General features: G+C 47.6%; 1 protein-coding gene across 1 annotated transcript in view; it reads left to right on the top strand.

The window, feature by feature from the left end:
- The first annotated feature begins 7,274 nt into the window (after positions 1–7,274).
- Positions 7,275–18,166, top strand: part of MLXIPL (MLX interacting protein like) — a 37,510-nt gene continuing 26,618 nt past the window's right edge. Inside the window, exons 1-2 of the mRNA XM_048518610.1 lie at positions 7,275–7,570; positions 16,016–16,122. Coding sequence (XP_048374567.1) covers positions 7,275–7,570; positions 16,016–16,122 — 403 coding nt within the window. The remainder of the gene's footprint in view (positions 7,571–16,015; positions 16,123–18,166) is intronic.

Below are 18,166 nucleotides of genomic sequence, written 5' to 3' on the forward strand. Positions count from 1 at the left end.
GCAGAGTTCCAGGCATTCTATCATGCCATCTCATAAGGCAAGTGCTGGATCATGCCAAACGCCCATCTCAGTCCAAAATCCCTTTCCCCACAGTGGCCCAGCAAAATGCCCACTAGGAAGGCAGGAGTGTAATACTTTTCCCCATTATGAATTTCATAATTTAAGAGTGTGTCGTAGGAATTTACTGCCATTCATTTTAAGTGGGTGACCTTCTGTTCTAGTATTATGAGGCAGATGTATATATGTGACACACAGGTATATATACTCCACTTGCTTTCCTTTCCTACTATCAGATCCTCTGAAGGTGCCAGCCACAGATGCAGGAAAAACGTCAAGAGAAAATGCTGCTAGAACACAGCCATACAGCCTGGAAACCACACAGCACCCCAGTGATTCCATCCGTGAAAGCCTTCGACAATACATATGTATGTTCCCTTTGTACTGTTCCTTTAACCTTTATCATGCCCCTTCTTAATTTTCTTCTCCCTCTTGAGAATTTGAGGTGGGGAACATTTCAAACTTGCAGCTTCTGTTCAGCATACCTGCAATCCCTAAAGCAGAATATTCCAGGAAATGAATGCTTTAAGGGTCATCAGTCGTAGATACATTGTTAGGGGCGCACCTATGCATTAAGTACAATTTATTGTGCTTTTCCTTTTGATCAGTAGGACGAATGAGGGTGGGGGGATGTTGAGCAGCTGAGTATTAATAAACCACTTTGTGACCTAAGCTATTTCAACGTGTTGAACATGTCAAGGGGTTGACACAGTAACTTCTCTGAGATATTCAGTGTCCATCTCAAGACTGTAATTCAGCTTGTAAGTTTCAGATTTGGATAATTTCTGATACAATTAGCATTCCAGGACCAAATGCATCCTTGGACTTGGTTCATTCATGGGAAATAGTCTCTTTATGCTGAGAAGCTGACTTTTGTTTTCCATTTTGAAGGGTCATTTTTGAAGAAATCTTCACTCAGTTCCACATCTCGGCCTCATGGCCCATCCATGTAAAGCCAAGACTTCAATGGCCAAAAAATGCAGACAGGAAAAGAATCGCTTCACGTTGGTTTTCCTCTGGATTAAGAAGATTGCTGAAACAAAGGAACTGTGCCCTACACCACCTGGATTTTGTGTTTCTCTGTCCTCTGCGAGCAAACCTCTGTCCCTAGTGAAATACCTGGGCTTCAGGCCTGACTAGTCCCTATGTAACTGAATTTTGCTCAGAGCAAACTTGTCCCTAGTGAAATACTATTATCTATTATTCCTTATTGAATAATTGTGATCTTATGTTTTGTGAAGTAATTGCAATTTTTTAAAAAAACAAAGCTGTTGGAGCTAATGAAATAGTGTTGTATTTATGGGTCCTGTACTAATTGTAATATTTTTTCTCTTGTTTCTATGTTATATGCATTTTATATAGATTTTATCTATAGGTTTTAGTATGTCAATAAAGTCTTTGAAGTTTGAATTGGGAATAATTACTGGTATTGTTAATGTGCCAGGTAATGGTGCAGTGTGGCACAGTAGGACATAATGGTGAAAATTTTGGAGAATGCGGGTGGGTGGGGATTGGGTGTACACAATTTTTGCTAACCTTTAGTTAGATGTGCTCAAAAAGGGCATAGATATGAAACGTATAAAAAAATTTTTACATCATTTAGTTTGGTGGAGCTGAAGGTTTGGCAATAGTTGTGTGTGTGTGAGCATCGCAAGTGACTGCTTCATTGAGTGTGTAGCAAGTCCATTACTATTTCACTGTTACATATACAAGTTCTGGGGCTGCCATTTGGGGCTAGATAGACTGCAAGCCCCTATTTCCAAAAGTGGAGGATGCATATTGCGTGGACATGTATATTGAAATAACAGGTTGGGGTGCAAAGGAAGCCCGTCATTCCTCCCCATTCAGCCCAGCATTGCCGTGGCAACCATTTTCTTCCCACCAGTGGAACCATGTTCTGCACGCTGGTAAAATAGTGGCTCCCAGGGCGAGCCCCGCACAGCCAGCTCCCACTTTCACCTCTTCTCCCTGATTCTGAGAGGGCAGAGAGCGAGCCCACCACGAGGAAGATGATGATGATTTCAGATTTATATCCCACCTTTCTCTCCTGTAAAGAGACTCAAGGTGACTTAGAAACTCCTTTCCCTTCCTCTCCCCACAACAGACACGCTGTTTACACTGCACAACTGTCAATCTTGTAATTCTGTACCCAGCTATTGTAGTATTGACTTCATTTCACCCAAATCAGTTTGCATCATTTCCTCCTCCATTTTATAATCACAACAACTCCATGAGGTAGGTGAGCTTGTCTAAGGACACCCAGCAAGTTTCCTTGGTAGAGTGGGGGTTTGGACACTACTCCATATTATGCAAACCCTTTCATGGAACAAAACAAAATGTATCTGAAGGTTGTTATTCTTGAACAGCTCACATGCTTTTCTCCTACAAGTAACGCTCACTTTTATAAGTGTCTCTATTAAGGGCAATATGGGGTAATTGTAGCATCATGCCATCCCACCCATGCGCACAGCATGCTGGGCCACATGTTTCTACCATGGTTAGTCACAGTTCTTCGGAGCTCTCTCAGCCGCACATACCTCACAGGGTGTTTGTTGGGGTGGGGAGGAGATGTTAAGCCCCTTTGAGTCTCCTACAGGAAAGAAAGGGGGTATACATTCAACTCTTCTTCTTCTTCTTCTTCTAAACATTAGGAAGAACTTTCTGACTGGCAGGGCTGTTCAACAGTGGAATTCACTTCCTCGGAGAGTGGTGGAGTCTCCTTCTTTGGAGATTGCTTGTAGGCGGCCTGCCACTGTGCAAATCCAAAAAGACAAGGGAAATCCTGGCAAACTCTTCTCATGCTCTCACAAACGGCGGAGGAGGAAGATATCTGTACCCCAAATTCTCAACACACATCCTTCCAAAGCAGCTTCCCATTATGAACCTTAAAACAAGAAAAACAGGAATCAATGTCTGCAATAAGGCTACACTGGTGAACAGATTCAGCAGTGGAACAGCATCACAATCCAACCACAAACACTGATTCCTGTGGAAGTTCCAGTTTTGTGTGTACATCACCAGGTTTGTGTCCAACACCTGAGATAAGCTAGTTTGGTTTGTTATCGCTCAGTTGGGAGGGATGGGCAGTTTTCCAGCCCCACAGACAGCAGCCAAGGGCTCACTGGGCTGCATCAGGACCTTGGATAAGACCAGGGGTCTTCAAACTATGGCCCTCCAGATGTTCAGGAACTACAATTCCCATCAGCCCTGCTACTTGGCCATGCTGGCAGAGGCTGATGGGAATTGTAGTTCTTGAACATCTGAAGGGCCATAGTTTGAAGACCTCTAGATAAGACCCTTTGAGATGCTGGAAGGGGCTTGTTTGGATCTCCACCATTTCTTATTTAGGGACTTAAATAGCAGACGTGAAGGATCCTAGTCCAGAGTGGGGTCTTAGCACCAATACTAGGTATGCATGTAGAGGGAAACTTCACTCCTTCCCCCAGTGCTATTTCCTAAAATTCTCTTTTACAGAGTTGCCATTTGCCTTGTTGGAGGACAAGTTGCCAGAGTTTTCCTGGTGTCTTTCTTTGTATGGGACGAATAGAAATTGGGGAAGGAGGAATGAGGGTTGGGCAAATGGCACGGGAGAATGGCTAACACTTAGGGTTCAGTCTGGTTGACACTCAGAATGGTTAACACTGCCAAATTCAGTTTGGGAAATACCTGGAGATTTTCAAGGGGGACCCTAAGGATACCGGGGTTAGGGGAGGAACTTCAGTGGGGGATTGTGTTATGGGGTGATTCCGCTAACTTCCCAAGCCTCTTTGAGCTGGCAAGTCATTTGGACAATGAAGCCGAGAGCCCCTAGGGCGGCATTTCTCAGGCGCCGCCTTCGCTTGAGGCCGCACGTCGAGGTTGTGGCGTGTAGGAGTTTCTTTGGGCATGGGAGCCGCTGGGGACGCTGCTGCTGCTGCCCTCCGGTGGCCAAAGGCATGAACTACAAGGTTTGGCAATAGTGGTGTGTGTGTGTGTGAGCATCGCAAGTGACTGCTTCATTGTGCGTGTAGCCCAGGAGTGGGCAATTATTTTTTCCATGGGGCCGCATAAGAAACAGAAAATATTGTGGAGGGCCGGGCCAAAAGGCTGAACTCAATTCTGCATAATAGGGGCTGATAAGTGACAGACAGGTGCACAGATCAACTTGGAATCAGTGGCAACAGTTCTGCATACAACACTGTTTGGCACAAAGAATCACAGACTTAACCTACCTGCATAGTTGTCCACTGTGACAATCAAGCAAGTGGGGAGACTTAAGTCCCTTGACCTACTTTTTTCATCGACTGGTGCTTTTGAGAAGCCCACGCCCAGAAGGCAAGGTTGCCTTGGTTGCCCGGCTTCATCGCGAGGTTTTTTCAAAGGCGCCTCGTTCCCCAGCAAGGCAGGGGGGCCAGTCAGGGTCATCCGGCAGGCCGGATGTGGCCCCCGGGCCGTATAATGCCCAGGTCTGGTGTAGCCAGTCCATAACGAATTCACTGCTACAGTTCTTCTGAGCTCTCTCAGCTCCACCTACCTCACAGGGTGTTTGTTGGGGGCGGGGGGGGGGGGGAAGGGAAAGGAGATTGTCAACCCCTTTGAATCTCCTACAGGAAAGAAAGGGGGGATATAAATCCAACGCTTCTTCTAAACATTAGGAAGAACTTTCGGACTGGCAGGGCTGTTCAACAGTGGAATTCACCGCCACGGAAAGTGGTAGAATCTCCTTCTTTGGAGGTTTTTAAAAAAGAGGCTAGATGAACATGTCTGGAGTGCTTTGATTGTGTGTTCCTGTATGGTAGGGGGTTAGACCTGATTGCCCTTGGGATCTCTTCTAACTCTATGATTCTTTGAGAGGTGGTTTTCCATTGGTTTCTCTACAAATTATACACTTGTATTTTCACGTCGCTTTGCTTTTATTTTATTACCTTTTGCCTTCTTCCAGCAAAGGAGCCATATTATCCCACAGACGAGAATAACACAGCCAATCACTCCTAGGGAGATTTGTAACTCTTTCGTAAAACTGTAAGCTAAAAAGACAGAAACAAAATATTACATCTATAGGTTGAAAAGTCGTTGAATTGGGTCCAGATTTATTGTGTAAAATGTTGTTTTCATTTATGAATACTTTTATGGTGATAGTAGGCTGCAAATATGGAGAGCCAGCATGGTGTAGTCGTTAAGAGCAGGTGTACTCTGGAAGAACCGGGTTTGATTCCCTGCTCTGCCACTTGAGCGGTGGAGGCTTATCTGGTGATCCAGATTAGCTTGTGCACTCCAACACATGCCATCTGGGTGACCTTGGCCTAGTCACAGCTCTTTGGAGCTCTCTCAGCCCTACCCACCTCATAGGGTGTTTGTTGGGGGGGGAAGGGAAAGGAGATTGTAAGCCCCTTTGAGTCTCCTCACAGGAGAGAAAGGGGGGGAATAATAATAATAATAATAATAATAATAATAATAATAATAATAATAATAATAATAATAATAATAATAATAATAATAATAATAATAATAATAATAATAATAGCTGGAAAAGATCACAAAATACAAGGACCTACAAATTGAAGTTGAACTGCATTGTGGCAGGGAAAGGGAACAACAGTAATCCCACTAGTAGTCGGTGCTCTAGGAGGAATCCCAAGAAATCTTGAAAAACATCTGGAAAGCCTAAACTTGGACAGAACATCAGTCCACATGCTGCAGAAAGCAGCACTTCTAGGAACTGCACACATTCTACGCAAATACCTCTAATATCCTAGGTCCTTGCGAAGGACTCGATATACAGAGATGAATTCCAGACACTTGTGCTGTGTTGTTATGTGTATAATAATAATAGACTGTTAAAATTCTCTGTGCATTTGTCAGCCTTGGAGCCAATTGTTTTAACGATGTCTGAGCAGAGAACAGGCACACAAAAACTGGAATTGAAATGAAGGATGATTTCAAATTTCTCATGGAATCGAAAATCTTTTCAATTTCCCTTCTGCAGTGAGGATCTGCAGTCTGATCGGCCAGGGATGGGGAAATCCTAGCTAGGACATCAGGTTGCCAACTCCTGTTGAGAAACTCCTGGGGATCTGGCGTGGAACCTCAAAAGTATGAGGTTTGGGAAGAGGAAGGGCCCTCTTCCATTTTGTCCAAGGACACTGGCTTTTGCGTTGCACACATGTTGCTCGAATCTCGCTTATTTTTGTCTCTTAATCTTTGTTTACTTGCTTGGAAACTTTGTGAAGGGGTAAACATTTGCTCTGGGTAAACACAGCGTATCCCGCTCACACACGCCCCCGCCAGCCCCAGCGAAGGGAGAGAAAGGCTGTTTGGCCAGCTCACCAGCAGTGGAACCAGGCAGGGGTCTGCAAGGAGAAACAGAGAAAGAAGCGACAGAGCTACCAAGTGCCTGGGCTAAAAACCCATCTGTTTTGCTTACTTGGTGTGTTTTTTTGGCAGTAGCTTCCTAAGTTTCAGCCCAATGATTTTGTTTATTTTTCACAACGGGGACATTGACCTCATCCCCCACTCATTGCAGCTATTCCCCCATGGGTCATTAATGACCAGTGCTTGCACAGGGGGCTACCTTTACCACTTTTGTGGGGCGCAACTACAGCCACAAGTTTGAAAGCTGGCAACCTTGCTCAAAGAAGGGACTATTGCCTCAAGAGACAGCATGTCCTGCACTTCTTCTTCCAAGTCCTCTGCCTGCTTTCCCATGACACAATAGGGTGGAGATGGGATCGAGACGGGATCCCGTGCGAATGGACTGGCCAGCCGGGTCTGTTTTCCCAGGCAGGCTAGTCAGTTGTCAGGCCTGTATCTCTGAAAGGACTGCGTCTAGCCTGAGAGTTTTTATTTCCCCTCCCTCAGCAAACTCCTCTCACAGATACCAAGGCAAGTCCTGACTCCTGCTCGCTCTCTTCAAGAGGCTGAATGAACAAAACCACGTTGGAGCTTTAACCTGGGGTATGGCTTGGACAACAAGGGGTTAACTCCCCCCCCCCCAGTGGCTCGTGCCGTCCCTTGGAGGTGGGTTCACATCCAGTTGCTCTATAAATGCAGCTGTCGGGAGCTATTAGAAGGTTCAGAGCAGGTGACTGGCTGACAGCAGAAGGTGCGGTTTATCCATGCCCTCTTAACTAAGGTGTGGTGCAGCAAGGTACACATATGTGGAAATCGGCTACTATCCTGTGAAAGCATTGACGGAGGAATTGCAAGACGACCCCTGGCCTGGTCTGCTTCTACCCACCATGACTGCCACTCAACCTGGCCTGCCGGGGTCTTACCTGGAACCTCAGATGGGACCAACCCCAGTCTCTGACTCGGATTCAGATTCGGACGGCCCGGTCTCCAGCGACCCCAGGCCCGATGCCAGCTCCAAAGCTGGATGCCAAGTGATCCACAGCGGGCACTTCATGGTGTCCTCTCCACACAGCGACTCGCTGCCCCGTCGGCGCCACCACGGGGCTGAGCCGGGGCTCCCCGATCCCCGAAACATTGACCTGACCATTACTCGTCTCTTTGAGTGCATGAGCTTAGCATACAGGTGAGTCTGGGACCTTCGCTTTCACTTCATCTGCAGCCGATCCTTCCCAGCTGTGGGGCCCCCAGTCCAGCATGCCCTTCTCTCAGAAAGCTTGGAGATTTCTTGAGCAGGGAAAGACTGTTCACAGGCTGTGACACAGGGGTCCGGGGGTTGGTTAATCCTGGAGCCCCTTGTACTCTTTAACCAAGTTGATGCTCTCATCACCTCCCTTTTGGCCGTGGCTTTTCTTTACGATCCTTTGCAAATTGCCGAGCCCCAAGTAGGGGAAAGGTTGGAATGTACAAAATGAGAATGCAGTCCAGAACGGCCAAAGATTGCTTGGACATGCTGCAGGAGTGAAGGATGCGGGGATAGTAAGTTCCCAAGCGAATGCCACCCTCCTCTGCAAAATAGGCAACTTGTCCGGGTTACTCACAGCATTTGTCCTTAAGCAAGCTTTTTCCACACTCCGTGGGTGCCTTTACGCTCCTGGCTTACAATTACATCTAGAGCCCTTTTTTTATGAGGAAATCTCTGCTAGATCAGCCCAAGCTGTCTCCTTCTGGCCCAGCAGCTGCTGGCCCAATGCCTCCAGGAAGCCCACAAGCTGGGCACAAAGGTGATGGCCATTCTCTGCCAGTGCCAGGCCCTGGGGATCATTTGTGTGGGCTCATGGCTTTCACAACGCTTTAGGCCGCTGACTGGATTTCTCTCCGGGATGTTGCAACCTGCAGACACGCAGGACAGCCAATCCCAGGCCTTGTGCTTCACACACACCCAATTTGCCAGCCCGCCCCCCAGGTTTCGGTCTGGCAGTAGATGCTTAAATCACCACCCGCCCCATTTCTAAGGTGTGTTAGTTAGGATGTGTGGAAGGGGGGATTAAACCCCCTCCACCCCCACCCTAGCATTGCAGTCAGCTCCCCCGCACTGAAGCAACTCAAGAAGCGTGCATGCATACAAAAGCTGATACCAAGGATAGAATGTACTGCCAGAGAGCGCTAAAGTAGGATAGAAATTTCAAAATGTGCTCCCAAGAGATGGGGGAATAGTCACTGAGACCTTCCATGGCCATGCACAGTTGTGCTGCCTCTTTACTAATCTCTTGGACAGCTCCCAGGTTGGGAGCGATACTCGTTGCACATGCAATGAATGCAGTGCCAAGGAAGTTTCCTGTCCCCAGATCCCCTGAAGCAGATCCTCCAGTGAAAATGGGATTTCTTTTTTGTAAGGTGATCCCTTGGATGTAGAATTTCAGAACCCAAGCTCACCCTTCAGCTGGGAAAGCCCTTGGCTGCAGGTTAGAACATAAGAACATAAGAACTAGCCTGCTGGATCAGACCAGAGTCCATCTAGTCCAGCACTCTGCTACTCGCAGTGGCCCACCAGGTGCCTTTGGGAGCTCACATGCAGGATGTGAAAGCAATGGCCTTCTGCTACTGTTGCTCCCGAGCACCTGGTCTTCTAAGGCATTTGCAATCTCAGGTCAAGGAGGATCAAGATTGGTAGCCATAGATCGACTTCTCCTCCATAAATCTGTCCAAGCCCCTTTTAAAGCTATCCAGGTTAGTGGCCATCACCACTGCCTGTGGCAGCATATTCCAAACACCAATCACGTGTTGCGTGAAGAAGTGTTTCCTTTTATTAGTCCTAATTCTTTCCCTCAGCATTTTCAAGGTATTACATTTTCAATGTAAAGTTCCACGACGGGGTTCTTGGAGGCGCTGTCTTTTCCTTCTTGACCGCAAGGGCGGAGGACCCTGCAAAAGATTCATCTGCTGTTGGAATGGGAGCGCAAAACGGTTTCCTCTTGGGCTCTTGGTTTCAGAATGCACTGTTATGAGGCCCTGTTTATTTTGACAAGTGGGGTCAGCTCCATTAAAGGCCGGAGGCAGAAACTCTGGAAGAACTGACTGTTTTGGAATTTCCAGGTTGTGTGGCCGTGGCCTGGTTGTTTTTGCTCCGCATCTGCAGCTGGAACCTTCAGAGGCATGCCACGGTAAGATGTGTTTCTCTACATGGCACAGTGTGGAGCTAAAAGTACCAGGCCACGGCCACACAGTCCAGAAAACCCACAGCAGGCGGTTGATTCCAGCCGTGAAAGCCTTCAACGATATCTGGAAGAACTCCCTCTGACTTTGAGAGGTTTGTCGGAACGCAATCATTGGTTGCTGCTTTGACGCAAGGTTGCACGCTCCCACCCCTGCCCTTGCCGTCTTCTTAAGAAATGGCATGGACAAAATTTGCAAGAAAGAAAATGATACTCTTTCTATGAAGGCCATTGAACTTGGGGGCAGGAAAATTGGGCTGGCGGTTCAGGCCAACTTCAAGGGAGTAGTTCTTTTGTTCGGTGCACAACTAACTTGGGGAATTCATTGGCGCAGGACGTTGTAATGACTCCCCAAGAAAAAAACCTAATCGAATAGAGTGACAGTGGACGGGTCTGCCAATAAACGGAACCTCAAACCATTACATTTCTGACTAGTGACTCCTGGGTGATGGAGACAAATAGCGAACGGTCCTCTCTTGTATGCTCTGCTTGTGGGCTTCTGGGAACATTTGGTTGACCAGTCTTATTTTGGCTAATTTATTCTGGAGTTGGCAGTGTTAGACCCCTTCTGCACATGCAGAATAATGCACCTTCAATCCAATTTTGTAATTCTTTGCAAGTGGATTTTGCTATTCCACACAGTAAAATCCAGCTGCAAAGTGCATTGAAAGTGGATTGAAAGTGCATTATTCTGCATGTTCAGGCCTTAGAATTGGAAATGTTTGGTATACAAATAAGAAGAGAAGAAGGCCCTGCAGGGGGCAGCAAGAGGGCAGTTAGATAGGACAGACGGCACCTTCTGTCCTGTTAAAAGTCTTTTCTTGTCTGTCTTCAAACTGCTATTACAAGTAGTTCTAGGACAGGGCTATGTAGGGCACTGATGCCCACAACCACTAGCAATCTTGTTTAGCCAACCCTCCAGCTTCTGAGATTTCACTCACTGTGTTTTCACACATGCAGAACAACATACTTTCAATGCACTTTGTAGCTGGATTTTACTGCATGAAATGGCAACATCTGTACTCAAATGATCACTAAAGTGCATTGGAAGTGAATTGAAAGTGCAATATTCAGTGGGTGAAAATGCCTAGGTGTTCTAATTCCAAGCACATGCCTGCCCTTGTAACAATGAGAATCTTCCTTTTGTTACAATGAGAGATATTCTATTTGAATGTTCTTCCTTTAGACACCTGAATACCTTGGGCTAGTGCTGTTTGCAAGGTTCAGTGAGCGTTTCAGTCAATCTGCCAGAGGAACAGAGAGGTTTCGTGAATCAGCCTCTGGACTGGGCTGGAAGGAACCCCTGTTGGCATATGGGCACCAGGTGGATTAATATTTAACTGATTGCATTTTGACACGGATTGTTGTTAAAGGTAAAGTTTCCCCTTCAGTCGTATCTGACCCTGGGGTACCACTGCGAGCAGTGATTTTATAGGCAATAGGTTTTATAGGCAAGCTGCTTTTGTGGGATAGTTTGCCATTGCTTTCCCCGGCTATTCTTTAGCCCCCAGCTATGAGCTCGGTACTCATTTACCAATCAAGAATGGATGGATGGCTGAGTTGACCATGAGCCAGCTGCCAGGATATCTGACCCACAGGGGGCTCGAACTCCTGACCATGTGAGTGGCAGTGCAAGCACTTAACCACTACGCCACACGGCTCCTGGATTGCTGTTAGTTGGATGGATTTCAATACAGCTGACTTTTATGAATGATCTTTTAAAAAAAATGTTGGTAACCACATCAGGCATTCCTTGCACAGGACACGCTTATTTCAAATATTAGTTATGTGCCAGTTTGAAAGAGATAATAGAACAGATTTCTTCTGCTCGCTCGTTTTGTCTGATGCACAGACGCAGACAGCCGGCCCCGTGGATAGTACAGCTTGGATTGTGTCTCTCCCTCTGGCAAGATCTCTCAGAGGGAGGGGTTTGGCCTTCCCTACAGTACTGGCTGGGAGCAAAGGGCAGCCCCGGTGGCTTGGATGTTCAAACAAATCCACTTTTTGCTCTTTCAGGCACGCAACCGTTCTTCCACGTGGGGTTTGGCCTGCACTGATTTTGTGGACTCTTCCTTGGGAGAGATCAGCCGTGCTTCCCAGCAAGTGCAGAGTGCTCTATCCTCTCCCTAGTAAACTTGGCTTTAACCTCACAAGGAGAACCACTCCGTTCTCTTGTAACACTCGAGGGGGGGAAAGTTGCAAACTCATGTTTTAAATTAATTATTTACAAAACACAACCACATGCACACCGCCTTTGAGTTGCAGAAAATCTCTCTCTCTCCCGCTCTTAATCCAGCAGTTTCTCTTTACAAGCCTCGGTTGCTGCCCTTCTCTTCCAGTCCTGTCCTGCACTGCGCTTGCGCACGCTGCGTTGCCTCCTCTGGCTTGGTCCACCCCTCGGGCAGCAGCTGAAGACCGCGCCCACGGCCCACCAGGCCAGCCAACGGGCTGAGGCTTGCCTGGGCAGCGCGTGCATGTCGCACCCAGGCCCAGCCAGGCCAGAAGTGTGGGGGCGACTTTCCGCCCTTCCACGTGACTCAACGGGGCCACCTGGGGCAGTTGTCCCCAGATGTCCCCTATTGCCTGTGGCAACAGATTTGTTTTGGGTTTCCTCTCTCATGGGTGGTTCGGGCTTACCTTAGCCGTTGCCCAAGAAGACCTCCTGTCATTTAGCCTTTCCATTCTAAGAGGAATGGTGCTTCTGGGTGCCAGTGCTTTGGATGGGTGGTCGTAAGGATTATAGGGCCCTGGGCAAAAGACCAGGATGGACAATCACTGCCTCATCCCCTTGCCCCCATACCTGGGCCAAGCAAGGGGAAACCCTTAACCCAATGGAGTTCAGGTTGGAACACCACTGCTGTGGAATTGGCCTCCTGAGCCCTGGGAGGTTGTGAGAAACCACTGCCGTAGAGATGGCTATCCAGATGCTGGACTGGATGGCTACAGAGCTGGCTACCCAAGCCTGGACAAGAGCAGTGCAAGTGGCCATCGGTGGCCCAATCCCCAAATTGGATGGGCATGCCAGGAGGAGGAGGAGGTGAAAGAGGAGGAGGAGGAGGAGGTGAAAGAGGAGGAGGAGGAGGAGGAGGATGGACAATCACTGCCTCATCCCCTTGCCCCCATACCTGGGCCAAGCAAGGGGAAACCCCTAACCCAATGGAGTTCAGGTTGGAACACCACTGCTGTGGAATTGGCCTCCTGAGCCCTGGGAGGTTGTGAGAAACCACTGCCGTAGAGATGGCTATCCAGATGCTGGACTGGATGGCCACAGAGCTGGCTACCCAGGCCTGGACAAGAGCAGTGCAAGTGGCCATTGGTGGCTCGATCCCCAAATTGGGTGGGCATGCCAGGAGGAGGAGGAGGAGGAGAAAGAGAAGGAGGAGAAGAAGGAGGAGGAGAAGAAGGAGGAGGAGGAGGAGAAGGAGAAGAAGATCAGAGCTCTCTCAGCCCCATCTACCTCAGCCCCATCCACCTTAGAAGAGCGATCCTACGTAGAATTCCACTCAGATCTGTTTAGTAGTGGTGCTTGCTTCCAGGAAAGGGCAGTTGTGACTGTTTTTACAATTGCCTGGATTGCATTTTACAATTACCTGGAAAACAGGTTAATCAAACAAACCTGGCTACCTGGGCCACAAACAGTCAAACTCCTCCCCTCGGATATTTTTAAAGTTTCAAATTGCTCCACTAACTATTCCCAGGGAATCACACATAGGTGCGGCGGACTCAGAGTAGACTCTGTGTTGCATTTCTATCATCCGTTTGGGCAGGCCAGCTTCCAAACTGGCTACTTTTACAAAACCGTCGCTTGTTCAGAAAACAGGAGGGTCAGTTGCTCCAAAGGCAGTTTGTTCTTCGGCTTAAAAAAGCAGCCGTTCATTTCCCTTTAGAAAATAAAGTGTGCTGCATCTATCAGAAGTGTAAATGGAGGTGGGATGGGGCAGCCAAGGCCACTCATGATGAGTCCCCGGGGGGGGGGGGGGATTGGATGAGCCCAGGTCTCCCACATGCCAGACCAGCTCTTATTGGTTGCGGGCCTCCACCCATGTTTCCCTTAAAGGGTATCATGAAGTCATATCCACTCCGTGTGATTTGTTTGTCAAAGGGAGCATGTCTCTGGCCCCAGAAAGCGGGAGCCGGGTGACCTTAGCCCACAGTTAGGCTGGCAAGATGCCTCGTAATATCCACCTCTCTCTTGGCTTGCCCACTTAACAGTGGCAGGGTGTTTGCTCTGACTCCGGGCAATGAGTCCAAATTCCCTAAAGGTAGCCAAGAAGGGCCCTTAGCCCTCTCATGCTGCCGTGTGTGTGTGTGGAGCTGCCTGAAGCCCACACACCACAGCCTTGCTCTGAGCTCCGACAACCTTTTTCAACCCCCTTTCTCTGCTCTCTGTTAGGCATCGTGTTAAAACTGTCCTCTTCTGTCTTCCTTTCATTGGACCATAATAATCACTGATGGATTCATTTTGGCAGCTGTTTTTCTCTGCTATGGTTGGCGCTTTTGTGTGTTTTATAGTGTGTTGAAACAGTTGTGAGCCCTCTCGAAAGCCCAGTGTAGTAGACAAGGGTTGGACAAACAAACAAACAAAATCTTTTTTAAAGTTTTCTCAGCATACAAAAGAACAAAAAGATTTGGAAGGTACAGCCTTGGGAAGAGGGGTGTTGGGAAACAGAGGGACCTCAGTGAGGTACAAGGCCATAGAGTCTACCCTGGAGCCAGTGTGGTGTCGTCGTTAAGAGCAAATGCACTCTAAACTGGGGAACCAGGTTTGATTCCCTGCTCTGCCACTTGAGCTGTGGAGGCTTATCTGGTGAACTAGATTAGACTGTGCACTGGAGTGCACACCTGCCAGCTGGGTGACCTTGGGCTAGTCACAGTTCTTTGGAGCTCTCTCAGCCCCACCCACCTCACAGGGTGTTTGTTGTGAGGGGGAGAAGGGAAAGGAGATTGCAAACCCCTTTGAGTCTTCTTACAGGAGAGAAAGGGGGAGTATAAATCCAAACTCCTCCTCCTCCTCCTCCTCCTCCTCCTCCTCCTCTTCTTCTTCTTCTTCACAGCTATTTTCTCCAGAGGAACTGATTTCTGTAGTCTGGATATCAGTTAGACTTCTGGAAGATCTCCAGACCCCACCTGGAAGCTGGCAACCCTAGAAACATAAATCCATGAAACATTGGCAAGGCACATCCAAAAGATGGAAATGGCCGATGCCAATTGTGGCAAGGATTTTGCTGGAACAGAGACCAGAGGACTGCCCACAGTGCCGTTTTCATTTGACCGGGAAGATCCGTGCATTTTTTTAGGAATTTCAGCTCCATTTTCCAGGACTTTCCACCCCAGGTGGTGTTTACCTGCTTTTTCATCCGAAAGACAAGGGCAGCAGGGGGGAGCAGTCTAATTGCAGGTCTGTGCACACAGATTAGCGAAATGAGCCCAGCTCTGATCACGCCACTGCTGCACCAACACAGAGCAAACAGCCGGTTAGCTCTCTCTAGCTCCCTGGATACAAAGAGGTAAGGAAGCCTCTCAGGTGGAGAACACTGCCTGGAATGAATAGGCTCCTTTGGACAGCTGTTTTAAGGAGCCCGTTTCTCCAGGGAGTCCCAAAATATAGAGCTGGACCCCACCCTGAGAGACCTGAGATTCTAACTTGGCAATAGAGTCTTCTACAGTTTTTAGGGTTGCCCACCACTAGGGCCTGGAGTTCTTCCAGAATAACCATAGATCTCTGGACTGCAGAGCTCAGATCCCTCGGAGAAAATTGCTGCTTTGGAAGGTGGGCTCTATAGCATCACATCCTTGGTAGGCTTCCCCCCCTCCCCAAATTCCCCCCTCCCCAGGCTATACCACTAAATCTCTAGGAATTTCCCAACCTGGATTTGACAGCTGTGGAAGATATGGGCCCATCACTGTCTCTCCCCTTCCGCACATGCAGAATAATGCACTTTCAATCCGCTTTCAATGCACTTTGCAGCTGGATTTTACTGTGTGGAATAGCAAAATCCTCTTGCAAACAATTGTGAAAGTAGATTGAAAATGCATTATTCTGCATGTGCGGAAGGGGTCTCTGCTGAGTTGTTTTACCATATGAGTTTTGCTGAGGTTTGGGTGTCTAATGGCAGCAATTTTCTCCCCTTTTCACATAACATTGCCCCCCCCCCACCACACACACACACTTTTGTTTTTGTTTTTTTCCTACGGTCTTGTATGTGCCACTTGGTATTCTGCATGTGCGGAAGGGGCCCCAGTCTACTGGCATTGGAAATTTAGTTGCAGGGAAAGGTTTTTGTTTCAAGTTCTGAAGCTCTTAAAAGGCACATGAACCTTTCCTGGGAAAAGTCAACTTGCCACCCTACTTCTGCTGTCCCCCACACCCAATCCACCACCTGCCACCTCATTTGTACCTCTGCTTTATTTTGCAGTGACAATCTGGTGTCACCCAAATGGAAGAATTTCAAAGGGCTGCGTCTGCTGTGCCGGGATAAAATCCGCCTCAACAATGCCATCTGGAGAGCCTGGTACATCCAATGTGAGTTTGGGGGTCTGCCTAGAGTGATCAAGGGTTATAGATTTGTTTCCTGGTAACCTTTGTAACCAGGGCTGTGCAGACTCTTACATGCACATAGAGCCAAAAACTTTTGAATCCCAAAAATCCAAGTTTCCCCTTTTCCCATTTTGGTCCTGAAATCTTGACATCTGCCTTTAAAAACACTCAGGACCCAAATCCTCCACGAAATAAGTTCTCTGGTCTAATGAATGGAAATTGCCTGTGTCATCCCTGGAGCATAGAGCTGGTTTAGTAGGCAGGAATCTGCAACCTATGGCTGGGTACGGGCCCAAATCTGGCTCTTGGAAAAAGAAAATGAACTCTTTAAATTAAGGTATTTTGGAGAGATGCTGGAATAAGCAATGTGTGAAGAGATAGATACAAAGATTTGTATGAGACTAACGGGCTCGTTGAGATCTAGGGCAGAGAGGGGTAAGCTGCAGGAATGCAGTCGAAGCTCCGCTCATCACTTGAGTTCAATCTTGACGGAAGTCAGTTCCAGATAGCCGGCTCAAGACTGACAAATTGGCCCCTTCCGCACATGCCAAATAATGCGCTTTCAATCCACTTTCACAATTGTTTGCAAGTGGATTTTGCTATTCTGCACAGTAAAATCCAGCTGCAAAGTGCATTGAAAGTGACCTCACATGTGCGGAAGGGACCTTAGCAGTGGTGGGATTCAGCCGGTTCGCACCACTCCGGCAGAACCGGTTGTTAAAATGGTGCTGGTAAAAAAACCAGTTGTTAAATTATTTGAATTCCACCACCAGACCTTAGCTTTCCAGTCTTCATAGGCTGGTAAAATGAGCACCTGGGGGGTGGGGGAGTGTAGATGACTGAGGAACTCAATGGCAAAGCATTCTGTAAACACCGCGCAAAAGGTCACTCTTTGCCTGCTCTTACAAACAGTGGAGATTACGGGATCTGCCACACAGTGGCGTGGGGGGAGCATCTGTAACAGAAAATCTGCCACAAAGAGAATCTCCTTTCAGTGCGGGGCAGAGCACCAGTGTATAGAACATAAGAACATAAGAACTAGCCTGCTGGATCAGACCAGAGTCCATCTAGTCCAGCACTCTGCTACTCGCAGTGGCCCACCAGGTGCCTTTGGGAGCTCACGTGCAGGATGTGAAAGCAATGGCCTTCTGCTGCTGCTGCTCCTGAGCACCTGGTCTGCTAAGGCATTTGCAATCTGAGATCAAAGAGGATCAAGATTGGTAGCCATAGATCGACTTCTCCTCCATAAATCTGTCCAAGCCCTTTTTAAAGTTATCCAGGTGAGTGGCCATCACCACCTCCTGTGGCAGCATATTCCAAACACCAATCACACGTTGCGTGAAGAAGTGTTTCCTTTTATTAGTCCTGATTCTTCCCCCCAGTATAATCAGTCAGTCTGCCTAGTAAATGTGATGCTTCCACAGCCATTTACCTTTACCTTTTAATGTGCTTCTTGGAGATGCCTTTCAGAAAGGAGAGGGAGAGTGGGGAACATTTGACAGTAATTCAGGTGTGAACTATAGATTGTGCCAGGGCACTAAAGCAATCACACAAGGTGCTCCTGTGTGTATGTATGACTTACGACTTATCACAAGACCTCGTGGGCTGCTGAAACTTTATGGATAATTAACTAATATCTCAATTATCAGTGACATTAAGCTGTATATTTTTCAGTTACGTAAACAGGAGTTTTTATCCTGCCTCTTTGCTGAGCTCTCTTTCACTCTGACTTTTGATTTAGTTTGTTTTTGTTTTTTAATCATAAATGGTTGCTGACCTTTGCACTTGATGGCTATTCGGGTTAATTAAAAGTTTGCGCGAGAGACCTTCCCAGAGAATGGCATACTAAACCTTATGCCTAGTCGTAGGTTTTTAAGACAGTTTGTAAAAATGACCTGCCCAGACGGATTACTTCTACCACCCAACGCTCTGAACCCATTGATTTAAATAAGGAAACCATGGATGCTCTTGGCAAGCATGTAAAGTTCCAGCTTTTTTGTTGCATATTGGAAGAATACAACATTGAGCA

Source organism: Sphaerodactylus townsendi, linkage group LG16 (assembly GCF_021028975.2).
Source record: "Sphaerodactylus townsendi isolate TG3544 linkage group LG16, MPM_Stown_v2.3, whole genome shotgun sequence".
Classification (NCBI taxonomy): Eukaryota; Metazoa; Chordata; class Lepidosauria; order Squamata; family Sphaerodactylidae; genus Sphaerodactylus; species Sphaerodactylus townsendi.